Source organism: Telmatherina bonti, assembly GCF_933228915.1.
Source record: "Telmatherina bonti genome assembly, chromosome: 7".
NCBI classification, from domain to species: Eukaryota; Metazoa; Chordata; class Actinopteri; order Atheriniformes; family Telmatherinidae; genus Telmatherina; species Telmatherina bonti.
Window position 1 is genome coordinate 14,577,239 of NC_136625.1, and position 10,512 is coordinate 14,587,750.

Sequence of the window (10,512 nt, forward strand, 5' to 3'; positions counted from 1 at the left end):
TGTGTGTGTGTGTGTGTGTGTGTGTGTGTGTGTGTAAGGGTAATAATTTTTCCTGTTGTCTTGTGTTTAGTAAACATTATAGGTTTTCTTCTTGTGTTTACATCTCAGGGCCAAACTCTTACTATTATCTAATTGTTTTTTGTTAGTTTTTTTTTTCCATTACTCTGTGTAATGATTAGCAGGACTATCTTGTCAATTTGTAGAAATTTTTACAATTAAATGGTTATTGTAACCACTCCTTGGCTCATAATCCTACTCTTAAGTCTTTACGAGGTCACTGCAGAGCTACTACAGCTGATTAAAAAGAATGGCGTCTTCATCAGTCAGAGTCTGTATCACTGCTCCCTAACCCTAAAGATATGAATGACATTGCATCCGGCCACCCAGCTCGTCATGGAGGGAGTCGCAGCCTATCACAATTCAGAATTAAGATGCCACCGCTTGATGAACAGCTAGATTATCCAATCAGAATGCCACAAAGACCATTTAGGCCCACCTCTACTCTAATTGTAGCCAATCAGAGCGGAGCAGTAATTACTAATTCATTACATTGCAAAGGGGAGTGACGCAGTTATTGTAGATCTATAGATACTCCATGCTTTTTTTTTTTTTTTTCATATAACCTGAAATCACATTTTGAAAATCAGGGGTTTTACAGTAGAATTCCTCACAAACAGACTAAAGGATAATAATTCACGTCGTCATTTGGAGACTGTATGACGGATCTCTAAGTCCTTTGAATTTGGATGCCATTCCGGTTGGAGGTTGCGGTAGACCCCGAGGACTGGATGCGATAACCAGGACGAAACATGCCGCAGCCGAAATCACGAAAAATTGCCATCCTCGGGTACAGATCCGTAGGTAAGTGACTAGAAAACGAAGCAAATTGAGGTTTGCTGTGGGAATGACTCCTCCGTGTCCTCGGATGGGACGGTGAGGGAACATTTAAGCGGCCTCTCGAGTGAGTTTTAAGTCCATTATGCGAACGGTTTACGCCTCCTATAATAGACTTAAATTGTGGGGAGCAAGATATGTCAGGCAGCGTTTCTGAACGAAAGAATGAGCGCCTCCAGGTGAGACCTGGCCTTGTGGTTTTCGTAGGCCTCGAATCTATTTTCCCGTTTACTGCTCGTATGGATGGCTTTCCATCCGTGACCCTAACCCTGGAGCCATGTTAGTGGCATGTACAGGCCTGACGGTCCAGTGACTCATCGCTGCGTGGTCTGTATCACATCTGAAATCAAAGCACAATTTGTACGCACTGAGAGGATGTTGAGGATGGCAAGATGGCACTCAAAGATAGCGCGATTAAAGGGCAGCATGCCTGTAGTAAGGACTAAACCTCTCATGCAGCTGCCCATAAAGAGGATGCTTGTATTTGTTGAAACATCTTCCATGATAGCAGCATTTTTTTGTTTTGTTTTGTTTTTTTAGATTTTTTTTTTTCTTTTCTGCTTCGTTTTCCTTTTAGAGGATTTCCTCATGTAGCTGTGCCACCTCATAACCTCGTCACATGTTACTATTTCTCATTATTATTATCATCATTATTTGTATTTTGCAGGAAAGTCCTCCTTGACAATTCAGTTTGTGGAAGGCCAGTTCGTGGATTCATATGACCCAACAATAGAAAACAGTAAGTTGGGATTTCATGAGCTGTCACATCTTTTCTTTAGGCTGCAGTACAAGCTGTGTATTCCTCAGGAAACTTTCACTGAGGTGATAACCCTCTCCTGTACTGGTGTGAGTGAATCTTGTGTGATTTTGAACTGAACATGACATGTTATTGTTTTACTGCAGAGATTGAACAATCTCAGATCGGGTTTTAAAGGAAAACTACATACTTGTCAGAAGTGCATGTTCAGTATTTGATTTCTTGCAAAGGACCCTTATAATAAATTATTCCAAGAGCTTCAACAAAAGAAAACTGCACCTCTTTACTTTGCTTTTGAAGATATTTCGCCTCTTGTAGGTTTCTTTAGTTTAAATGAAGGTTGAGAAGTAGAAGGACACCTGCCTTCTGTTTCAACACTTCCCATGACCTGGTTGAGATTTATGATGCTTATCACTGTAAAAGGTAGTAAATACAAGTGAACAAATGGTTCAAACCATTATTACTGAATGGCATCTAAATGAAATCATAAGCTTTTTTTTTTTCTTTTTCTTTTGTAAAGCTTCCATCTACATTCTTTAATGACTGTGATAGTTTCCTTCTTATGAACTAACACAGCCCATATAAATATCCTGGTTTTGGAAAGTCTGGGTAATCTGTTCTTTCTAAACATTGTTGACTGTAAATAATAAAGATTTACATAAACAGAATAAGACTAAATGCTGGCGTGACCAAAACCAGGACAACTACTACTGGAAATATATTTTTGTATTTTTCAGTAAGCAAACAAGTATTTCATTGTCTTACAAAGGCAAAAAAAAATCTCTGTCATGCTTTCTCTGATTCCTTTCCAAGATGATTATGATAATTTCTGACCAAAGCTTAAAACTCTCACAAGCAGAGAGAGAACCACAACATGATTTTCAACAGAAATACTCCAGCATGTTTTCTTGTATGAAGTGGCTCCTATTTTTCATTTAATGACAGAAAACAGAGCCGTTGCATTTTAAAATGACAAATAAGAGTAAAATAAAACAACTAGGAATGTTTCTAAATGGCCATGTAAGCACACAACAATAAATAAAAATCAGAACACATCCATGTCCCTAAAGTCCATTTATTCATTCATTCAACAGTCATTTATTTCATTAATATCTGTTAACTGTAACATACTATATTATAACATATTATAAATCTGAAAAACTCTTAAGTCTGAGTGAAACTTTAGGTCTCTGTCCTTCAGGCTGTCTTGTAGGAGAATCAAGCCTGCAGGCTTGTCATCAATCCTCAGCTGACACCTTCTTTTTATTCCGGGGTTGAATGTTAACTGTAACATGCTAAAAATCTGAAAGACTCTTCTTGTCTTCGTGAGACTTGACTGAATGACAGTAAATCACAAGATTCTGTTGTTACCCAGCAGGGTGCAATGTTCTCTCCGAAAACAACGTGCTGAAATAGTCCGCCAGCTGATTTCACCAGTTTCCACACTTCCAGACAGAAAAGGCAACAGAAAGAGAGAAACTTCGTTTGAGAAACTTGAATTTTCTGTGGTGCACGGCTGGACGTCTTCCACATACAGAGGGGAACTTGCTTGAACGCACTTTTGACAGCGTGTTTTTTTGCAGGACTTGCAGGAGAATGTGCAGTAATTCATCAACCACCTGAGCACAAATGATCCCAGACGCTCCAGAGTCTTGAGTCAAAACTTTTTTTCCGGGCTGTTTCTCTTTCCCCTGACACGTTCGCTCACATTTACCACCCTGCGGTTCTCGGCCGGGTTGTCTGTATCTATAAATAATCCCCGGCCACTTAACATAAAGTCATGTCAGCATGATCAGCGAGATGCTGTAGACCGTGGACTTCCTGCATCCTGGGACAGATAATGAGACTCCTCTACAGACAGATATTGACAGTCCTGCGCTGAATGAACTCTGTGGTATCAAACTGGATCTTTAATTGAGTTATGGCTTGAAATGTCGAGTGGACAGAGAGTACAGAAGATGTATTTGTTGTTATATGTACTCTTTCACCTTGCATTGAAAGCTCTGCTTCGTAATTTCTGTTTCATTCCTAATCCATCTTTTCTTCTAATTGCAGCTTTTACTAAAATGATCACAATAAATGGACAAGAGTACCACCTTCAGCTGGTAGACACAGCAGGACAGGTATGGCTCGTTGCGCTCAGCCTGTGATTGGTTCGTTGGTTTTCATGTAAAAATGTCTATTAACATTAATTTTTTTTCACTTTGCAAAATCTTTTCTAGGATGAGTACTCCATTTTCCCTCAGACATACTCCATAGACATCAACGGTTACATTTTGGTCTATTCGGTTACATCTAATAAAAGGTACAGGCTCACACCTCTCCTGCTTGAAAGCAGCCCAAGTATCTGCAGAGCTGCACAAGGATTCGGGCTGAATGTTGAAAAAGTGACATTTTTTCTCGTCTCTTCCAGCTTTGAAGTTGTACAGGTTATCCACGAAAAACTGTTGGACATGGTGGGGAAAGTTCAGTAAGTGAAACTTCGTCTCTTTCTGCCCTTCAAGTAAGTTCAAGGCATTTTTAATATACATGAATGACTCTCCTCTCAATGCAGAGTTCCAATTATGCTCGTCGGGAACAAGAATGACCTACATATGGAGCGGTATGTCCTCGTACTATGAAATTGGTTTTCTTTGGGCTTACTATAGAAAGGAGCTATGCATGCATGTGTGTCAGAACGCTGTTTATGTTAGCAGTTATGTTATTATTTCTGCTCTGGAAACACGAAGCTGAAACAGAGCGGGGTTGATGTCAGCAGCAGTTATAATATGCTCCATTTGAATGATATGAACCTTGAACCTTTGTAGCAGATTCACCATTCACAAAACCTATTCAATGGAATTCATACAGATGTTTTCATTACTATGGCTACACTTGTTTTTTCTTTTTTTTACACTACAGAGTAATCAGTTGTGAAGAGGGAAAAGCATTAGCTGAATCCTGGAACGCAGCCTTTATGGAGTCCTCAGCTAAAGAGAACCAGGTAATATTTGCGTCTTATCCCCCTCACAGGACTGTTTTAACCAAACTTTTTAGTCAAATTTAGTTGCTTTATTACAGAGTTTTTTAAATGCAGAGTAAAAAGGAAAGGTTGTGTGAGCTCTGCAGCTGATGTTGCTGATGTGAACAGTGGGGAAAGCAGGGTGCAGGACTAAACTGTGGCAAGGAAAGTATCTACACTGACACAGGTCCGGAGGGAAACAGATTGCAATGATTATATTGGTCTTTTCTGGATTCATATTTTGTTTGGTTTAATCAAAAAAAGTTTAAACTAAAATGAAACCTTTTGCCCTAAATGTTCTGCCTCTGACCTTCTAAAGGAAAAGAAGATGGGTGGATGGTTCATGAAATGGTTCTTCTTAATCGACTAGGATTAAAAATGTAGTGAATGGCTAAACAAGAGTTGCTATTGTGCTGAATCCTGAATTTTCTTCAGCTCGACTCGCAATTTGTGACCAATTTCAGGATATTTTCCACTTCCAGCTGTCTCTGCCATCAGTTCATGGGGAATCCGCTTTGTCAATATCATCTTCAGACAGTTTAGGTTAGCCGGGGTGGGTATACAGAGACGGAGGCAGGGTGCGCCCTGCGGAGGTCGCCAGTCCTTTTTAGGCCAAACACAGGAGAGGCGAACAACCATTCATGCACACACACACACACACACACACACACACACACACACACACACACACACACCTATGGTCAGTCTAGATTAACCAGTTAAGCTTGCATATGTGCCTTCTGACTATGGGAGAAGAAAACCCACTGACAAACAAGGAGACTATTGCAAACTCCATACTCATACTGGGAGCATTGTGCGCTCCAGACAATAGCTTTGTAAGCACTGCCTTAGTCAGTTTATAACTAATTTTTATGTATCATGTGGTAAAGTTTAATAAACTCAGACTGTGCAGAGGTTTGGGCTCAACAATCAACACTACTTCACATCTGCAGAAGGATTTTAGTCTTCATCTGTCACTAAGATGCTAACTAACCACTCATCACTAGTCCATCACGTGCTGTCGAAGGTGTAAGACGGTAAAATGACCAGTGCATGAAATGAGAAATGTCACAACCTGTGTCTTCGACCTGTTTTAACATTAGTCTGTTCTCACTGAGGTGATTTCATCAGCAGAGGCGTCTAAATGCATAGTGCTGACAGAAAATTATTTAACAACATAAAATTCAGCCAGTGGATCGATTTAAATCAGCATTAAACATTTAAAGTGTCTTGAAGACAGTAAAGCTGGTTGTATTGATTTATAAATCAGCGTAAAGTGATTATTACCAATTATTTATCATTACCATTGTCGACTGATGTTTTACATTTAACGAAACCTGCATTAAATCCCTGAAGTCATCAGTACACACATGGATGAAACTCCAGCTTCTCTTGTGAGTGGTGTCGCACAAGCGCACGTTGCCATGACACACAACCATCCACTATGTTTGCATTTATCAAATAACATGAAGTCGCTGCACTAAACCGATCAATACGGGGTTGTTCTGACTCGGGTGATGCATCAATCCTGCGTGTTAATGGTTTCCTTGGCACAAGTAGCAAGCTGCGTTGTGTTCATGGGACAAACTGCTGCAGATGCACCAGATTTCTTGAGTGGAAACACCGTTGCATCGTTGTACCATGCTGTTCCGCACATCAGCTGTTTTAGAGCGATGACTCCGATCATGTGACTGGCTTGCGGTGAATTTAGCCGTCACCGAGCTCTGGATTTTAAATCCCACTTCAGCAAGCTGTAAAGCACTTTACGCTGCTGCAGCTACATGAACCACAACAGCAGCAGGTGTGCTTGAAGACGCCCACACAGTCTGTGTTCTTAAGCGCTGCTGGTCTGTGCTCGTCTGCGTTGGGTTTCCTGCTTTTGATTGGACAAAAAGCCGGCGATGCACAATGGTTCAAAAGTTTATCCTCCGCATCAAAGCACACGCTATTCACTGTTCTCTGTGTTCATTTTCATCTTGGAAGTTCTGTCTACCTGACACACAGCAGCGCAGAGGAAAATGCAGCTAGTGTCGGATTAACTGGCTGTTATTATCTGGTGCATTCTGGTGGGTTTGCATTAACTTTACCTTGAATCTAAAATTTACATTTGTCTTAGTTGGGCCATGTGGGAACTAAGGATTCAGCAGATGTTTAATAGACTTAAAAGACATTTGTGCTCTCTCAAAGAGAGTGTGAAGAAGAGCTGAAAACTTCACATTTCAGTTTCCAAAATAGTTTTCTAAAACATTATTTTCACCAGTCTTAGTCAAAATTAGAAAAGCTTCACTAAAAAATCCAATAGAAAATAGAAATGCAGAAAACAAAATATTTGAAAGGAGAAAGTTTAAAAAATATATTTAAAGACATAGAAAACGTATCCATTTTAAACAAAAATCAGCAATAGTGTCAAAATATTTAAAAATGCAAGAATAAAGATAAAACACTTCTTCAATGGCACTTTACTTTCAAGGTAGGAGTTCTTATATTCAGGAAGTCAGGGAATTAGCTTTGAGAGAAGTTGGATGCAGCGGCTGGATGCAGGAGTTGGATGCAGCGGCTGGATGCAGCGGCTGGATGCAGCGGCTTATAAACAAAGACATCTCCGTTGTTACTGAAAGCTTGAGAGGCTCCATTGGACGTTGAAGGTTCAAAGTGATGTGAATGAAGCGTGTGACATTTTCCCGTGTGTGAGCACTTGTTTGTTGCGTCTCTTTCAGACGGCAGTGGAGGTTTTCCGTAGGATGATCCTGGAGGCAGAAAAGATGGATGGCAGCGTTCAGCCGGGAAAAACATCCTGCTCCATGATGTAGAGCCGCCCAATCAACACACAGGACACTGCACTGGGATATCCCGTTACTTGAAGGCTAGCTGCCAGTTCTCCTCCACCTCAGCTGACTCTACCCCTCCCCCCCAGGGTCCTAAATATCCAATATTGTCTATTTATGGCTCTGACTCCACTGTTATTTATCTGTATTTCCAATTCCCTTCTGTCATCCTTGTTTTTTTTTGTTTTTTTTTTCATGTGTTTGACAGAAAAAAAAAAGGATGAGTGGTGGTAAACATTTCTTAAAGTTCCCACAATCCACCCCTTCATCCCTGTGCTCAGCACTGATGCAAAACAGAAAAACAGCTGATGTATCAGAAAAAAAGTTTCCTCGTCAGTGGCGACACGTGTAACTCGGAGCAGATATACTGAAGTAGTGGCTTGATGCATCTTAGCTTGTCATCGCGTAGCTTCCATATCAGCTACGGGCTTTTTAAATAACCCAAAATAAGAGAATTGTCTTGTTTGCCATGGATACCCTCTTTTGGCAAACACAAACGTTTCTTCTGATACATCATGCTGTTTAGGGCCCTCCAGTATTCAGCTCTTTTTTCTACTTCATCACCTCGCAAATCCTCTCTGTCCCTCAGTTTGTTTCATAGCGGTTACTGTCAGCCAAAAAAATAAAGAAACTGCATCCATTTTCTAATGTTGAAAATGTTTTTGATTGTAATCATTAAAGCAAAAAGTGGTTATGTATGCTGGTTTGTGAATTATTGAGTATAAGTTTATTTGTTGGCACTTTTCTGTATAAATAAGTGTTTTCCAAGTTAGTGACTGAAAAAATACAGCAAAACCTGTTTTTTGATCATCTTATCCTCTGTGCTTCAAAACAGAAGAAGAAAGGTTAAAAAAAAAAAAAAAAAAAAAAAGCACAGGGATGATACACATTTTATCATTTATGTTTGTTTTATGTCTTTGTTGCATAATAAATACTGTTATCTTTGTTTAAGGAATGGAAAGGATATGCACCATTTGCACCAACAAATTGGAGGCATGCATCTTTTACACCTGGATAATAAACCCCACAGATTTTAATGCTTGGGAATAACAGAGTAGGCACACAATGTCTTTCACAAACTCTTTAATTCACCAGGGAAAAGGCAAAGGAAATACATTTTTTTCCCCCCCTTAAAATAGCTGCTTTCATGTTTGTACCCGACACCAGCCTGCAGCGGTTGCATTCTGCTGCAGGAGTCATTGGGGGTTGAGTGACTGGCTCAGCCTCCACTACAGAACTACGTTTCTTTGACTGGGGATCTTACAAGGTGTTGCACATGTCTTCGGTGCAGCAGTTCATATCAATGTAGGCGTTCATCTTCAGCATTTGGCAGTCTGACATAGCCATGCATTTCTGATAACGGCCATCTAAGAGAATCAAATGAGAAAAAGTAGGGTTTTTTTCATGCAAGAGGAAGCTAATTTTGATTCAGCCTGATTCACCCAATTTCCAAAGTTTTATTTGGTTTCTGTGTGTTACATGCTCTTTAGAAAATACAGTAAATATTTCTGTTTTATCTGTATGCATGTAAAAATTTCTTACTTCCCTTTTCTTTTGACTAAAAGTTACCTCTGAAATATTTTGTGGGTCTCATATGTTACACGAGGGAGTGATCAACATGTTTTTATTAGTATTTCTGTTAACTCACATGGTTCTCTGAGGAACTTGGCTGTAGCGCAGGAATCCTTCTCCGGCTTACAGGTCTCTACACTGAGCTCACAGTTGCCTCCAGCCGTTCTTGGGACACAACGGTGACATTTTAGGGCCTCACCTAAACAAAAGGTCATATTTCACATTTATATTCTTAATAAATGTGTCAACTTTTCTTTATTACAATCTTTGTTAATGTCTTTTGATCATCACATATGAATCCATTTCTTTGTTGTTTTTATGTGTTTTATTTCAAAACAATCTGATTTGATAGGGAAAAAAAAAAAAATTAAGCTTCTGACAAGTTTGCCCAAACTGCATTGTTAGAAAGGCTAAAAGAGAAGATACATGTTTCTGTTGCACAGCAGCAGACGTTGTGTTTATACAGTGGAGAATGAGTGACAGACTCACCAGCTGTAAACAGCAGGGCGACAGTGAAAACCAAGACCAACAGCTTCATTGTTTCGTTCAGTACTGCAGCCTGCAGCAGATAAAGCACAGATATGATAACATACACAATTTCTCCAGATTATACGGCTGGGAATCAATGAAACTAAACTTGATGAAAGTCTGTAAAATCTTAGTATAGGTGAGCACCCCATCATTTTAAAGCACTAAGCAAAGTTAACACTTAATTTAAAATAAAAACTGACACTGATTTCATATTGACACTATTAACCTGATTTCGAAAAGACCAAACAGGGTTAAATACACACAAAGTAGATAACTGTATGTACCAAAAAGCGGTGTTTCGCATGCACATACCTCACTGATATGTCCACTTCAATGGATGCCAGAGAATTATGTGTTCATGTTCTGTCTTTTTATACTCTCTTATACTTTGTTTTGCCATGGTAACGTCCTCTCAAGTGCCAAGTGTGCATCCCATATCCCTGCCTAGTCTATTTGCTTATTAGCAAACTGGCCTTGGGTACACTGTGTTCAGGGGTTATGGTTTCCCAGTGGATTATGCAAGAACAGTTCACCTTTTGTCTGATGTGAGGATTTCCAAAAAGTAATGCACACACTGATATCCAGCTCAAGTAAAGCTTTACATTAGTGTGTTAAGAAGACAAATGCACATTAGTCAAATTGACTGGTTGTTTGCTTTGGGTGGATTATGTGTGACACGTATAAGGTGGCACACCTTTAACCCTTAAATCAGCATTATCACCAGATAACTATCTAGATACTATAGATAGATCCTAGGTTGATTGATTGAAACAAATATGAAGTCGGACTTGATTTGAGCATGATTATAATATATTGTATGAGACAAAATATGTTTTTATGGTTTTAACAAGCATGTAAGTCAATATTACCCAACTAAGCTAGCTTGAATTCCTAAAGAAAACATTTCTTTAGGAGGTGTTAAGTAATGGTTC

The 10,512-nt window shown here is 39.5% G+C and overlaps 2 protein-coding genes across 2 annotated transcripts; one reads left to right on the top strand and one right to left on the bottom strand.

Moving 5' to 3' along the window:
• The first annotated feature begins 593 nt into the window (after positions 1-593).
• LOC306758209 (GTP-binding protein Rheb) lies at positions 594-8,175 on the top strand. The gene is made up of 8 exons (XM_079243445.1): positions 594-861; positions 1,562-1,633; positions 3,707-3,774; positions 3,874-3,956; positions 4,065-4,121; positions 4,206-4,253; positions 4,553-4,634; positions 7,370-8,175. Exons 1-8 carry the CDS (start codon positions 810-812, stop codon positions 7,460-7,462), a joined length of 555 nt encoding a protein of 184 aa, XP_079099571.1. The 5' UTR covers positions 594-809; the 3' UTR covers positions 7,463-8,175.
• A 562-nt stretch (positions 8,176-8,737) lies between these two features.
• On the bottom strand, positions 8,738-9,587 carry ly97.3 (lymphocyte antigen 97, tandem duplicate 3; the record flags this gene model as incomplete). The annotated part of the gene is made up of 3 exons (XM_079244268.1): positions 8,738-8,844; positions 9,126-9,248; positions 9,539-9,587. 3 exons carry the CDS (start codon positions 9,585-9,587, stop codon positions 8,738-8,740), a joined length of 279 nt encoding a protein of 92 aa, XP_079100394.1.
• Between the last annotated feature and the right edge of the window lie 925 nt (positions 9,588-10,512).